General features: G+C 45.0%; 1 protein-coding gene across 2 annotated transcripts; it reads right to left on the reverse strand.

Annotated features, from left to right (window-relative positions):
- Positions 1–1,145: 1,145 nt before the first annotated feature.
- On the reverse strand, positions 1,146–16,052 carry tcf20 (transcription factor 20). Of its 2 annotated transcripts, none has more exons than XM_085270461.1 (6): positions 15,748–16,052; positions 5,363–13,788; positions 5,009–5,102; positions 4,823–4,872; positions 4,552–4,652; positions 1,146–2,620 (listed from the first exon to the last, which is right to left on the reverse strand). In XM_085270461.1, the coding sequence occupies exons 2-5, from the start codon at positions 12,563–12,565 to the stop codon at positions 4,593–4,595; spliced, it is 7,407 nt and encodes a 2,468-aa protein (XP_085126587.1). In that variant the 5' UTR covers positions 12,566–13,788; positions 15,748–16,052; the 3' UTR covers positions 1,146–2,620; positions 4,552–4,592. The 2 variants fall into 2 exon arrangements, with proteins under 2 accessions (XP_085126587.1, XP_085126586.1); XM_085270460.1 differs by having other exon boundaries at positions 4,809–4,872.
- Positions 16,053–16,500: the final 448 nt, after the last annotated feature.

Consider the following 16,500-nt stretch of genomic DNA (forward strand, 5'->3'; position numbering starts at 1 on the left):
TAATTCACAGAGGTATTTGGGCTTTGATGTTTTTTGTGTAAAATAACCATTGTTATTATCACCACTTTTAGCAAATGTGTACCATTTATCTAGCAACCCAGTATTACCCACTTCACTCAATATTTCCATCTCATATAAACCATTTTAACCTTCAACCCTTTCCCCAGTGTTAGGTATTTTAACTATTTTAGTCACGTAAGAAAAACCTAAATGATGAATGCATACGATTCAACACAGGTGCACTTCATCATACAAAGCAGGTAACTGACATGCCACGCAGTGTGGTTGGACAGTCAGTTTGCTTAAGAAGGTTCTACATGAGCTGAGTGACCTGCAAGTATCTGTGGCAGCCATAAAACAGCCGGTGGAGTTCTCTACATACTAAAGTAAGGTGCTTTCCTTTAATACCTCCTTTAACAGAGGTTACACTAGACTAACCTTTATGAAAGAAGGAAAATAATACCAGCCAAAAATTCATAGCAATACTTTAAATACTCTTGGAAACCACACCCTTTGATTAGCATACTTAGAACTGTTATGAATACTCCACTCCTACACTGAGGGCACCTGGCAATTTTGTAACGTTATAGCAAGGTTTTTTTTCTTGCTTTATTTGAACATTTCCATCTTGATGGGAGTGGTGTCCCTGAGTGAAAGCGCTCTTATCTACAGGGTATGAGGTGGGGAATAGCTTAATTACTATGAAAAAAACATGCATTAGAAGAATAGACTTCCATCCAGAGTTCAGGAGAGTCGTATTAAAGCACACAATGGTTCACATGTTTTCCCCCCTTTTGACCAGTCTCCATGTCCAGCAACTGCTGGTGTTAGAAATTACAGTCCCAAACCATTTGAGACATCTTCTAAAACCTGTCTGATTACATCAGTATGCCGCTAAGCTTCACAGTCAACCAAAGTCAAGAAGAAACAAGAAAGGAAGTGTGCATGTGTACAGAAATGACTACAACTAATGTGGTTATTTTCCAAGAACTCACTGAGAACATAAAAGAGATAGAACGGCTGATTTGTAATAAAAGTAGAGAGAAAAATCGGGGGATAACCATGTTAGACGAACTTGAAACAGGCGGGTTTCCCAGAGGAACAGATGTGAAAACAAATATTTCAGGCATAAGAAGAGGAACATACGTGAAGCATTTTTAAGTGTATTCATAATTCATATACATATTGACAGGTTTCTAATACAGCATGGTTTTGATAGTGTAACTGTCTTTCAGCTTGACCTTTTTTTTCTTACAAGAATAACAATAAAAAATGATAAAGACAACACCATGTACGACTCACTTTTAAATTTTTATGGCAATGCTTCTTTTGAATGGATTTTGCATCTCCCGATTAGAATGCTGCCGTGTCACAGAAGTTTGAAACCATTCAAAAGTACTTGGTTAGGCTCGCCCTCGTTCATATGACACCCTCTCCAAAGTTCGCTTCCAAAAATGTCTGACGTCTGTCAGTCAAACGTAACTTTGCACGAACGTCTTACAAACGCGTGCATCCAGTTCCACACCAATAAAACCTCTTCAGTGTCCTGTCCTTCACCTTTTCCCAGCCGGCGTGGTTAAAGATGGCAGACACACTTTAGTCCATAGTGTTATCTGCTCCTCTTACGAGCGTCTGTCCTTCTCTTTGCACATTATGAACTTTTTGTACTTGAAAAATAAGACTGTGTCCATCATTTTTCGTGAATACTATCTGTACCGTAAAAACCCCGGTGATGAAAAATAAGAACACTTTTCAAAAGGACCAAAAAATGGAATCAAAGACCCAGAAGTCAGCATTTTTTCTTTTTTTCAGTTTTTCCACACGCACTCAATTGCTCACTCATACACGACTTTAGAAAGGCAACAGATGTCCGTTCTCCAAGGCAATAATGTCTTTGTGGCAAACATGACCCTGACATTACAGACAACATCACTCTGGTTCCCCCCTCTCCAGGAATGAGGAAAAAAAATCCAATTAATGCGTAGACTGAATATAAAATGAGATACATCCATTTCATTTCCATGAGTAAATACTGATGAGGTTACAAAATAATGAGGACTAAAATAATAACTGTGATCATCCTAATATTATAAAAGGTAAAATACTAATTGTGAGAGGATACAAAGTTCTCTCCTTTCTTGGGTTTATCACCCAACTTGCTCCCAATATGTCAAAGCAAACAAAAGAAAAACAATAGAAAATACAGATGATGATGATAAGCATGAGTTAAACACTTTAAGGGTGTCACTGGAAAATTAAAGTAAGCCTAGAGAGGAAGGTTGTTTCTTTTGTTCTTTATAGCAGAGTTCCTTTAGTTCCTCTGTCAGTCTTGATGTTTTATCTCATCCCACTTCCATCTTTGTAGTCCTTTTCTTGTAGCTCCATGCCCCTGTGTTGCATGTCCATGGGGGGTTTTTTTGTTTTGTTTTTTTTTCTTTTTTCCGGCTTTTAAGTAAAGAGCAACAATTCTCCTAAAAAAAATGATTTTTCTCCCTCCATTGTCTTAAATGTAAATAATGCTGAATCTTGGTGAGAAATTGTACATTCCCTTTTGTTGTCCTCAGCCGCTGATGACAGGCCAGTCTTTTTCACATTTCTCGGTCTTCTATCCCAAACTAACCTAGGAGAGAAAGAAAAAGGCATAATGAAGCAAAAAGGATACGTTGCAGTTTCGAAAAACCTTAGCATGCCAGCAGCGTTGTACAAAACAGAGACGAGAGGCATCAGTTTCCATGAGGACAGGCTGGATTGGAAGTGAGGGGGAGGCAGCGACAGGCACAAGTACAGCCACTAAGGTGAGGTGAGGAGGAGGAGTGCGAGAGCTACATGATTTTTTTTCCCTCAATGCTACTCGAAGAAACCTGCCAACAAAGAGTGGCTGCTGTGTTGCTTTTTGGAATTTAAATGAACAGAGAAGGTATAAACGAGCCAGAGGCAACAAATCCATCCATTAATGAGACAAAAGTGTCTCCACATCTTTTAATAATTAAACAAAAATAAAATGCAGCATGTGTTTGAACGTTTCTGTGGTAACTGAAGCCCTGTGTTGAGGCAGGCTTTCACACTGGAGCTGGTTGCGAGACAACGTAACATTATACACCAACATCCACTTCTACATGATTACATATAGATGACTGCTCCTAGCACACAAGCTCACAATGTGACAACTACGAGGTTTGACCCTTTAAGATCTAGCATAGAATCAAGAGCCAGAGCTTATCTCTATATTCTTACATGCTGTAGTGCCATTTCTGGCAGCATTTCAAGTTGCTATACACCAATACAACCATTATAGCCCAAACTTTAATAATATGTATGCATTAAGCGCATAGTAACTACACAAATTGCAAAAAAGTGCCAAAAAAAAAAAATATTGAAAATCGTTTTTGTTTTTACATATATTTCTAGTTAGAGAAATTTAAGAGGCTTATCCCTCAAATATGTAAATACAAAAAGGTTGCACAAAATAGTTTCCAACAACAGGAAATTCATTTTGAGTGTCTTAATAGTTTTATTTTTGAGATACACCAATTTTTATATACTGCAGGAAAAACGAAAATAAATATTATAATGCAAATTTGCAAAAAAAAAAACAAAACAGCATGTGCATCAAAATAAACTATTTAAAGCAGTGCAATTTGATTTCTAAGCATCCCAGAAACTATACAGAAAAGCAAAAAGTCAAACATGACTTTTAAAAACACCAGCATAGGCTTATAAGGCTCTGGAGGTTAAAAAAAAGAAACCTACTTCCAGTTTCGGGCAGGTAATGGCGGACATGCAATAGTTCGCGCTGACGTCCTTTTCCAACGCAGGAAGTGTTACGAACAGCTGATCAGATCGGCAAAGCGTGTTTCTGGAATATTATGTTTTTGCTGCTGCAAGTGCTTTTTATGCAATTTTTGCAAACACCGGTCTTAAAGGGTTAAGAGGCTTTTTTTTAAAGAAACAAGTAAACATGTAAATGGTTTTGGATGAGATCTGACAACGTTTGAAAGGATGAAAATCATTTTAAGAAAAGTAAACAGTATCGCTGTATTTTCTTTGAATTTTGCGTTTAAGGAGACAGACTAATTTTTTAAAGTGTTCTTGAGCATTGGCTGGTTTTATTTACTCATATTCAGTGCAGTTCTTGTGCCTGATTATTCAGACAAATGCTTTTTTTGTGTTTAAGGCACTTAACACTGACCTATGAACCATTCAGACATTAAAAAAGGCAATTTTTAAAATGTATTTTTGGGCACTCTGTTACTAGCAGCCTGTTGCTAAAAAGTGGAATCTGTGCAAAAGTATTTCGAAACATCAACAAGGTGATGAGGTATTAGTCATAAACTCAGGGTGGTGTGCAGTTTGTGCTTTAGGAAATGGAACAAAGAAAGAAGGAAATAAATCAAAAGAACAGAGAAAAGGCGACCATCGTCCAAAGAAAAGCTTTGAATAGAAGAAGAATAAAAGTGGTCGGACTGTATTGCATTGCATCCATTTATCATTTTACCATAGCTCAAGACTTTTGCACACTACTGTATCTTACATATACAGCTGTAAACTTACAGCTCCCAGACTCCTGTGTCTCTTCCTCCTCCCTGTTTCTCTCAGCCTCTCTCTGACTGCTCCAGGTACACTGACTTGGCAGGCCGGATGCTCTGGGTAAACTGAAAGAAGGGAAGGTTGGGGAAAAAAACAAAAACAGGACGAGATAAAAGTGTGAATTAAAGAAGACTGAAGATCCTGAAAGAAATGAGGGGTTCAGGCACTGATTTGGACGTGAAAAGTAAGATATCGCACTGAATTACAAAAAGAAAACGAACCTTTCCTTCTTTACCTTGTGCTTCGGACACCGCAGCGAGAAGTTATCTTCATTCAGAGAGCAATCTGGCAAACAGACAGATTTTCAAGACTCTAAGGACACTGCCATAGACTTTTTTTCTTCTTTTTTTTTAATCCAACAACAGACTTTCACATCATTTTACTATTTCCAGTGCACTTGTGCAGTAATGCAGACACTCACCTGCTTCAATAGCACATAAGTAGTGGTAGCGAAGTGTACAGCCTTTACTATAGCAGCCCAGGGTTGAGCCAACCATCTCACAGTATGAGCAGGACTGAGAAAAGATGATATAAATACATAAAAACCGTCAGATACAGAAAGACAGATACAATCTGAAAAAACTGATGAGCAAGCACACTTGATATACTGTATAGTACAAGATCCACTGCAGTACTGGGTGTCTTATCAACATGCATGTATACGTGTGATTTTATTAAGCAGTGAAACCTACATAAATTTAAATAAAAAGCATAAATTTGTAATTCCCCCCTCCACCTCACCCCACCCCAAAAATGCCAAATATGTACAACTCACTGTTTCTCTGCCGCCATCTAGTGCTTCCTGCAGGCCATACAGTCTCCCATTGACAAGGTACACTCCACTGGTCCACACTATACATCCTTCATGGACCCACAGCTCCTCTGGATCCATGGGCATCTGAGGCAGTTGTGCCAGCTGTGCCAAGGGTCCCAGGGAATCCAAGGCCGGTGGAGGGGGCTGGAACGGCAGGGAGGCCTTACTGTTGGCTGGCACCATTCTGGGGGAATCCTCACTCGACTTGTGTCTCCTTTTAAAACGGGGATGCGAGGTCAGCTTTCTGTGCTGAGGTCGCTGCTGAGCTTCATCTGCAGGCTGCTGTTTCGGCGGCTGCTGCTGGTCGGTTTCAAGGTCTGGCTCTCTCTTAAGCTCAGGGATAGGTCTGATATCCAGATTCATATCCCAGGTTAGAGAGGTTTTAATGGCAGCGGACGAGGAGGAGGAGGAGGAAGAGGAAGAAGAAGAGGCAGCGTTACTGTGCTTGTCAGCCACATGCGTCATCATTTCCTCCCTCCCAGCTGGAGAAGCAGTTCTGACTGTAGTGTTAAGAGAAGCAGGGTTTGAATCCAGATTGAAGGCATAGTCGCTCTCAGATGAGGGCTTGGTAAACTGAGCATCTTGTGTTTGTGTGTCTTGGATTGTAGTCAAAGGGTTTGAGCTCACGTCTGAATTTGGTCCTGTTTTGTTTGTGCCTGTGGTTGCCTGACATTGCCTGACCTGGGGCTGATTCTTGGGGAGCTTTGCAGCATATTCAGCTGGGTAGAAAGGCCCGTAGAGATCTCCGAGGTGTTTGTAATTTGCCCATTTCTGACACAGGCAACACAGCAGGCGGCCGGAGTGATTGGTCTCCGTAATCACAGGGCCTGAAACAACATAGCCAGATGAAGGAAGTGCTTTTCCTGACTGAAGTGTAGTTTCCACCTCGTCCGTCTCCCGTTTCTCTGATTCTCTGTCTCTCCTAGATAACTGGGAGGAAAGAGCCGAGGTCAGGAGGCATTCAATTCCACTCCCACCAGCTTTCCCTCCAACTGCGCTGCGCTCTCCTTTCATCTTGTCCTCCTCAGCGTTCACAATGGTGCACACCGCCCCTATCTCTGGTACTTTTTTCTCCACGTGTATGTGGGGAACAAACAAGCCCTTTCTGTTAGGATCTGCAAAAGCTCTATTTGCGCCTAAAGGTGTATCTGGATCGTCTTTGGCCACTGAGGGCGTTGCCGCTGCCGCTCCTCGCCGCCTCCTCCTCTGCCGCCCTCTTGCTTCCAGGGGCTCGTCTTCATCTTTGACGCCTCTGCGTCTTCGCCGCACAGGTTTGACCTCGATCTCCGGCTGGGTGTCCTCGCTCTCGACGTCCACCTTCACTACCTGGGTTAACACAGGTGGGGCCAGCGGAGGAGTGGTTTTACTGTCTGGCAGAGGGGGTGCTGGCGGGGCTGTTGTGGTTGTTGTTGTTGTTGTTGTGCTGCTGCTGCTGCTGTTGGTAGTCTGCATTGTTGGTGGAGTTGTGGGAGCAGCTGTAGCTGGAATGGCCGGTGCTGGAGGAGTGCTCAAAGTTGCATTCTGTGTTTGGACTTGAGACTGAGCGCTAGCTTGTGTTTGGACTTGGTTTTGGGCCCGTTTTTGTTTATTCACACTCCCAACAGGCCTGCCTTTTTTCTTGCCAGATGGGAAATAGCCTTTAGGCACAACACTCTCTAGCGGCTTTGAATCTTGTGGTGACAGACTGGACCTACCGGAGGACATCTGATGCTGCCTGTTGAGCATGTGCCCTTGAGCCTGGCCGTGGTGGGGCGGAGTGGTGCCATAGTAGTCGCTGCCAGGATAATCATCAAATCCCATGCCAGATTCTTGAAGTTTCTGTCGAAGAAGGTTAGCGGCAGACTGCTCTCCTCTCCTCGTCTCAAGCTGCTGGTACGTGTTGGTGAAATGCTGAATGTCTGACAGGGCAGACGAAGATGGAGGTGGGGAACCCTGAACCGGGCGAGGAAGAGGTGGAGGAGGAGGCAGTGGTCCGAGCAAAGCAAAATCCTCCTTGTCGCCAGATGCCGATGCCACAGCAGCACCTAATCCAAAGTCAAAGTCCTGTTGTTTGAGGGGCTGAGACGTCTGGTGGGGATCGCATGGGTAAGCTGATGGAGGTAGAGGCCCAGTTTCGTCAACGCCTCTAAAGGGAATCATGTCGTTTAATGAGTGACTTTCATCCATGTAACTATCGTCCCCTCCTGGAACCCTGGGGAAATGTGGCAAGTCTTGGTCCTGCGAGTCATTAAATGTTGGTATTTCGGAGTGAGAGAAGCCTGGGTAATGATTTGACTCATCATCAGTATGGCCTGCTGGCTTTTTAATATTTGGTGTGATTTTCTGCACTATTGCCTCTAGTTTCAAACCACGTCCTTTTCTGGGAGGCAAAGCCTTAGTGTTGCCACTGGATGGAGACAGAGGTTGGGAATAGGTGCTGTCTCTTGGCAGAGGGGATGAGAGCCTGGGACATGGAATATCTGAACTGGATGAGTCATCTTCGTTGTGATGGCCAAGCTCAGACTGGGCCCCAGGAGAGTGATGTGAATTTGTGGCGGCCCTCTGTTGAGACACATCCTGGAGTTGCCTTTTGGCGGGAATGGGAGAGATAAAAGAGCGAACTCTCCTCCGTAATATTAGCGGATTTGTGTCTCCGGAGCCCCCGGCTTTGGTCTGATGCTGCACCTGTGGCTGGGTGGAATTCACGTCAGCAGGAGACTTGGTGGAGCTGGGTGGAGGAGGTGGGCAGGGATGTTTGGCTTCTTCTGTGGCTACTCTGGAGACCTCAGGTTCGGCGGCATTTTGGCCGTGAGGCATCTGCGGCAGAACGGGGCCGTGTGAAACAGGAGTTGGAGGAAGGAGAGGGGGAGGTGGTGGGGGAGGAGGAGGAGGAGGAGGCTGCGCTCTGAAGTAGTCCCCCTCCATCATTCGAACACCTTCTCTTCCGGAGTGTGTCGACTCCCACATTTTCATGTCATAGTAGGCGCTTTGATGATGGAGGGAAGGTTTGCCAGCGTGCGTTTCACTTGGCATGTCAGTTTGAGAGATCATCCTCTGTCTCTGCTCTGACTGGCTGACTTTATGTCTTCCAGGGGACAAGCTGGGCTGCATCATCATCTCCTTGGTGGGCCTGCTCATCGCTTTTACCCAGTCACTCATTTCATGGTGATGAGGTGGGCCGTGAGGGTGAGGATACATTTGAAGCTTAGATGCAGCTTGAGCTGAAGGGGACAGACTGTGGTATGGATGATGGGAGGGAAAATGAGGATTGCTGCGTGACATCATATTGCCCTCTCTTGAATCTCCATATCGATATCCAGGAAATGTGCTGCTGCTGCCAGCTGACAGATCAACGCCGTGAAGGTACGGCTGATGCCTTGACGGCGAAGTTAAAGGATTAGTGTTCATAGGATGAGAAGGCAAGGGGGGAATATCAACATTACTTCGCCTATAGGGGTCAGCATTCATTACAACTGATGAATGGATCGACTTGGAATGATACTCCGTGTCTGCCTCATTAGCCCCACCACTTCCTTGCTGCTCAGTTTGCAAATTTGGAGCTTCCACCCCAGTCTCTTTTGATGCAGTTTCCATTTTCATTACTTGTTTCTCTCCCGTATCCTTTTTAGTTAGATCACTGGCTGCTGCTGCTGGAGAGGAAAATGGCTGTTGAATCACAGAAGCTCCACTCTGACTTTTCTCCCGCTCTCTCTCTCTGTCGCTCTCTCTGTCCCTCTCTGGTGTGCTGCGTCGGTTTGGCGACACATCACAGATGACAGAGCGTCGCTCTGATGGGGCTAATATGCAGCCTGATGATTTCTGAGGCTCAGTTTGACCACCGCTGCCGGTTAGTGGCTCTGGCTCTTGCAAAAGGAGCTCCTGCACAGCAGAGGATGGAGTGGAGACATTAGATAAGGCTTTTCTTGGTGGTAGAGAGTAGTCAGCTAAGTTTATGTGTTTTGTTGCTGCTTGCTGAGACTCGGCCTGTGGTAAATGGCCCTGGGACACACCCACCTCTGTTTTCTCAGCATTTTGCATAATCTTAGCGTTTGACATTTCTGACTTCACTGAGGACTGAGGCTCTGTGGTAAAATCAGGCTCGCTTCCATGCCGCTGGCTTTGGGGTTTTCCAGCGCTACCCATTTGAGCTGAACCCTCAGTTGCTCCACTCTGCATTCTCATACCTTCAGCCATGCCATATGATGGGTGTCTGGACTGAAACTGCTGATGAACTTGAAGATGTGAAGAAAATGCCTGTTCTGGTCTCCCATAGCGACGATCTAAATTGTAACCTTGAAGGACCTCTTGCAAAAGGCTTGGGAATTGCTGAAGCTGTGCATTCTCCTCGAGACCTTTAGCCCCTGATCCCTGGCCTCGCTTCACCAAAGCCTCTGCTACAGAACCACTGTCTTTCTGATGCACAGGTCCGAAACTAGGTTGTGACTGTTGGTATCCTAAATATCTTGGATTTGAATCCATCACACCCACTGGGCCAGGCCTCCCTTTGTTCTTCAAGGATAAATCTGAGCCATATGTTGATTCAGGGTAGCCATACTTATGCGGGCCAGACTGGGAAGGATTATGAGGCCGTCCGAAGTTTGATTTCTGGTAATGGGATGAATACAGACTGAGGTCTACGCCTTCATCGCCATTATGACTGCTCGACTCTCTTAAATAAGAGTGTGAGTGTTTCTCTTCTATACAGTTGTCCTGGGGATTCTTGCTTTTTTCTGTGAGACTTCCCTCAGACCGAGCGGAAACAATCACTCCAACACTACTGGCGTTGTGCTGCTCCTCAGACGTGTGCTTTTCTTCCCTCTCGTTACTGTGTAATCTGGATGTGGAGTGAACCCTATTCTCTTTGTCCTGTCCATTTTGTGTATTGACTTCCCCATCCCGCTGCATTTGGCTGCTGCCTTTCACGGTTTTATCAGCTACACCGTCGCTTTCGTTTTTAATGACTTCATTTTTAATTTCTAGTGTCTTCTTATTGCCACCTCTGCGGTCATTGTATGCTGCCCCAGACTCTGGGACACAGTTTGGCTGAGGGGGAATACTGGAGGAAGTGGATGAGGAAACTGGAGGCATCGGATGTGAGCTTGGGCCAGTCTCTGACGACTGATACACAAAGGATGGAGATGACGATGAAGCAGGAATATGAGCTTCATTTGCCTTCGCTTCAGAGGCAACTGGATCCTTTGATGAATCAGAGGTGATTACTTTGACATTTGATGTTTGTCCAGTCTGTGGTTGGCTTTGGCTCTGTGACTGAGGGTGAGAGCCAGCTGCTTCAGATCCACTGCTTGCACCGCTCATCTGCCTCACTCTCCCATGTTCCCCCTCAGAAAACTGCTCCTCTCGCTCCACCTTGGTTCCTGAGGAGCCTTCGACTGACAACAATGAGGAGTCTTCATCCACCCCGACATCTATGCTGGCTCCATCTCCGGCCCCTACTGCACTTCCATCTTTGACCGTGCTGGTGCTCGAGGCTGCGCTTGCATTGCGACTCCTCGGCTGTGATGGGAGCACGCTATACGTCGCCTGTTGCATCTGTCCGCTTTCTTTCTTCTTAGGTGAAAGCACTGTGTCAGTAAGGACCATGTGCTGAACTGTGTTTGGTAAATTGGCTACTTGTGAGCTCAAGGCATTAAGACTATTCAAGCCGGCATCCTGCATTTTGTCAACTGAAGAGGATGAATAAACAGAAGAACCTTCGTCTCGGGATCCAATTCCCGTGCCTAGCCCCATTTTACTGCGGCCTGTTGGAGGGAGATTGCTCCCTCCGGCTGCACTCATGCTGTGAGGTTTATGACTGCCACTGCTACCACAACTACTGATGCTGCTATTAGAGTTGGGTGTGGGACTTAACTGAGGCATAGTCTGCAGTAATCTACCATGACCATGGCTGCTACGAGGGTTTGATGTAGGAGGATGTGAAGGACCATGACCTGAGGGGGTTCCATGTGCCTCTGAGACACCCATCAAAGGGGAAGGAGAGGAGCTACAGCTGGGGGAGTGCACTGCCGATGCAGCTGGAGAGGGATTGGAAATTGGGCTAAAGTTTTGGTTAATTTGAGTTTGTTGCGCATTGGGATGCATTGGAGATTTGGTTATTTCTTGGGATGCTGGCTGAGGTATACTGGGATTGGAGGCCTGATGATGTTTAGCATATACAGAGCCTGGAGACTGGCCCTGCATCTTGAGAGGTGTGTCATAACCTATCCCTAAATTGTGCTGCGAGTTGCGGTGCTGTAGTGTGGCTTGCTTGTGAAGTGAATGTGTCTGTGGGGAATATCCAGGATAATTTGAAGCATGGTAACTTTGTTGAACATTCTCCATTGGCCCCACATTGTTAGCAGCAACTGAACTGGAGACTGAATTTGAACTGGAGTTGACACTGGGAGAACTGTTGACTTTGGGATCGAACCCAGCGCTGGCAGCCCCGTCGAGATATCTCTGTGGAGGGGGGCTGTACATTCCTGATGACCCCGTGGATGCGCCACCCTGGGGAGAGTAGTGCGGGTACTGATGGGTCATTCTATGTCCAGAGTGTGGATAGCTCCTATGCTGCTGTCCATGATGGATAGCTGGGAAGGTTTGCCCATGCTGGCGGTGCTGCATCTGAGAACCTGGCACTGGCTGCATTGCAGGGTTCTGACTCATATTATACTGATGAGAGGGAGAGAACGCTCCAGTACCTCCTCCTGAACCAGCACTAGAGGCATAGTCTACTGGATATGGCGACATCAGGCCAGATGACGGTGCAGAGCTAGATCCGGGATGCCGGTACTGGTGAGGTATATGTCCATCAATATTGGGGTACCCAAAACCGTAGCCCATACCTCCCCTTCTGTGCCTGTCCTTTCCACCCACTGGAAAATAGTAATCCATGGTCTCTTTCCTGTAAGGGTTATTACTGCTGCCACTGTGAATGTTACCCTGTGTTGGTGTTGGCTCCACAGCTCCTCTGTTTCTAGCACTGTAAACAAGCATGTGGCTGGCTTGACTTGGGTGGTGATGGCCTCTGTGCAGGCTCTGCTGGTGCATCCCTGCATAATCATCTGTCATCCTCGGGGATATCTGGGGCTCTGCTGGCTGTGGGGGATAGGGAGGTACGCCTCCACCCCTCCCACTGAACCCAGGGGGGAGAGAGGGGGGAACTGGACTGTTAGGAAAATTCTGCATTGTTCAGAAAACTAAAATATCTGTTAGTGTTTATATCAGGGAATGATTCCGATCAGAAACTGGAAGGCTTATGACAGTATGAATAAATGACAAAGAGAGAGTCTACGGCCTGTCAGGAAAAGAAAGAAATGCTTTTGAAATCCACCAAAGAGCAAAGCAATACATATACACATACATATATGTATATATTGCAGCTGTAATAATCACTTTTGTAGTGCCAGCAGTGGATCGGGAGGTTAAACTTAGGATGACATCTCCAGTTTTGGAAAAAGGTCAAACTGCAAAAACTGTACTTTTTAAATGTGAACGTGTACTTTCCAACGGGGGAAAAATGTTCACTTAACAGCTGGGTCTTAGAAAACAGATTCTTCTTTAAGATTTATGTCGTGAAGCAGCTTTCTACTTCAAAAAAAAAAATTAGAAGATTGAGCAGTCATTCCCATGAAGCTGAAGCAGTTTGGCACCGAACAGGCAAAAGATATGGATGATTGCCACATCACCATGTGAGTTTTTCAACCTTAAATGTCTTTACGCATATGAACTCCACACTAATAACAGCTCAAGCAGGCAGAGTTATTTCTGGGTTTAAACGGTGTTACGATCCAACACGGTCTTGCAAAATGGAAAAAAACAAAAAAACAAAAAAATATCTCATTAAAACCATCGAGATTGTGCTCCGTCGCGGCGATCCTTCAGTTCGTCAAAGCGTGTAAGACTGCTGGGACTTGACTCACACCTGTGTGAGACAAAAACTCCAGTAATGGAATCAAGTGGTCTGAATCAAGACCCTCACTCAACATCATCCCAGAGGCGAACGCTCCATGGATATATTCACATCGGCTCTTGGATACAGAGTCCAACGCTTTTTCAGGCGTTCGTTTTCTCGGTCTCTCCTTTTTGGATTTCCTTTTTTAGTTTTTTGCAACTGCATGCAATCATCTGGACTGTAGAAGTATTTGATCCCTATATAGTGACCGTTCTCTCCTTGCCTCCACACATCTTGATGCTTTCCTGTGTCTTCAGCACTTAGCCATCTTACCTTTGTTTTTTTCTGTCAACCATCATTTAATTCTACCTAGTTCCATGGCAACAGTTTTCCAAAAGGAGGGTAATCCATTTATTCCACTTCAGGTTGAGTCAATTCATGCTCCTGTTTTCTGTTTCTCTTCAGTATTTCCATGCAGATGTGTTCATTTCCCATGAACTGCTGACCAGAAAAAAACCTGTTGTCAAAAAAAAAAAAAAGAAAAGATAAATCAAATGCGTGCAGATGTAATGCGCCAACATTTATTAAATATACCTCCTGCTAAAGCTCTGTTGTCGTAGGTAAATATTTATAACTAGCAGTGCACTGATTGCTCACAGGGCAATAGCAAAGTGCATTTTGGGCTAATTGACAGTTTTATACTTATATATTGCATATATTACTTTATTAATTAATTAACTGCAACGACTCAGTGGTAAATACAACATATACGTAACACTAACAAAAAAAACCCCCCTCATACTTTATTTTCAAATGATTGATCTGGGGTCACATATTATCTCAGCATTTCTCATAAGTGCACTTTATTTTCCAGTCAGCCGCATAAATATTACGCTGCACTATTGCAAATGCATTTGCAAAAAAGGGCAATAATCTAAACATGACTTAATGTTGCACAAGCAATCTCATTCAACTTCTGTCTTCTCTACTTAAAAGGCTTTCTGGTCTCGTATCATCGCTTCTCTTTTATCATTCTCTGCGAGTACAGCTTTTACTTTGGTCCACACTTTAACAATGCATGCTTAAGGCGTCTCTTGTGACTGATAAACAGACTTGGTGGCTGAAAGGAGGGTAATCAACAGTCTCTGAGTGAGGCAACAAAATACTCATCCTCACAGGTAAACAACCAACCCTGTGGAGTCAAGACAGAAGCAGTCCATCTGTCCTCTTTTTAAAATGAGAAAAGGAGACCATTAACCTTAATGTGCTTAACTTGTTTTTAAAGGATTTAATTGTTATGGGTGATAATTAAAGGGATGATGCCACCTTTATGGGGTTAGTGCCTTTAATTGTCATGTGTGACATAAGCCTCAATTGTATGTCTCTAATACACTGTAAAATTGTTAATGGCCCTAAAACAACTTTGGATGGCTTCTCCCACTGTGGGGACTTTAACTGAGCAACATTATTGGGCATCACTAGAAGCTGCAAGAAAAACATGACAATGAGCAGGGACCATGTGAGGTTGCAAAACAAACCGATCACACCGTGTCAATCGGACTGAGTCAAACCACACAGCACCATCAAACAGGTCTGATCAAATGCTCCGACGGTCACAGTTAAGGTACACCGGCGATGCAGAGCAACAGCTAAAGTTAGGTGGAGACACTTGGTTTCCATCCTTCTGTGAGCTCACGCTTAGGTTATGGACAGATTATTAATTAATCAAAGCAGCTCGCCGAGCACGACCAGGCGGCAGCATTCATAACACAGAGAGCAGTGCAGCAGCAGCAATAATAAAAACTGGCTCAGTGCAGTCTGTCAGCAAGTCAATCAGCTGCATGGCTGCCTAATTGATACGCAGACGCAATGTTTTTGCAGATAATTATCAAACGCTAGCTCCGTTTTATCTGGACAATTTGTCGTCTCAGACTGCCATCAACAAAACACAGGCTTTTGCACCACAACCTTAGTGGCTATATTAGCCAGTAGCAAGGTATACGCATTACAATTAGCCTTTTAGTGCTGCCTCTTTTTTTCTTTTTAGCTCCTTTAGGTTAGCGTTAGCAACAATACCTCAAATGCTGCATATTAAAATTGTAAGCTAGCCGCATATGTTGAGAGCTAGCTAAGCTAGAACCTCCAGTTAGCATTGTAGCAAGGCAGCTAATTTGCGTTTCTTGCATTTAAGACCCTGCACAAAAGAGTAGTTACAGCAGGCTAAAGGAACAGGGGCAGCCAAGCAGCGTTTAGCCACAAATAGAGAAGTGATTAGGTGCAGATGTTCCCCCCTCACATTATTCAGTGGGGCTGTGAGTAAATGGGTTAGCTAGCATAAATAAGAGACCTGGTGTGGGCACTGCAACAGAAAAATTGCCGTCACGCAGCCAGATATTTTTCTTGAATAAACAGAGCTAACGTTTGCCAGGGAGAGGCAAGTCACTCAGAGACAGGCTAGCTAACACACTGTAGATACCTGAAAACGTAGCAATACAGGCCCCTCGAAGAGTGAAAGGCTGTTTTGTGACAATCCCGCTGCTGTGGCAGGAAACCCCAGTCTAGAGTCGACTCCTCCGCCGCTTTTCCCTCAGCGCTTTTGAGTCCAGACAACCCCGACCAGCGGCGGCGAAGTCGGGGGCCCCGTCACGACACTTAGATCCCGGGCCTTTCTTCCGATCCCCCCTTTTTTCTTTTGTCCTCACCTCCAAAAAATGATGAGAGCGGAGCACAATCGGGGTGCCTGTGGGTCCCGTAACCAGCGAGGTCCATACACCCCCGCCCCCTCCCCTCTTGTTCCCTCGCCTCTCGCTCTCTCTCTCCCCCCCTCTTTCACACACCGCTTAGGTGATTCCACCTATCTCGAAGTAAAATTAAACACATTGCCCTCGCACGAGCCTCCATCAGCACGCGAAGCTTTCAGACGTCAGTTTCCGTCACTAAATTGCATTTGCATGCCTTCATCAGTAGCTCGACTCATTCGTTTTCCTGTTGGACTACTGTTTTTTTCCCCTTCTTCTTGCAACAGAAAGACCGCCTTAAAAATGCATACACACTCATATTCCTGCACCCCCTCCCTCATCTCTCTCCATCACATCCCTCCCTCCCTGCCTCCCTCTCTCAAGCTTTTGCTATTTCATTGATTTTTACCTATGTCTACAATCAAATCCAAGACTATCCTAATATAGCAAAAGGCAAATTTTGCATGTGTGTCTGAGTATGTTGCCTCTGC

Source organism: Mchenga conophoros, linkage group LG4 (assembly GCF_057382185.1).
Source record: "Mchenga conophoros isolate Kocher_MC1m ecotype Shallow Benthic linkage group LG4, M_conophoros_male_GT1.1, whole genome shotgun sequence".
Lineage (NCBI taxonomy): Eukaryota > Metazoa > Chordata > Actinopteri > Cichliformes > Cichlidae > Mchenga > Mchenga conophoros.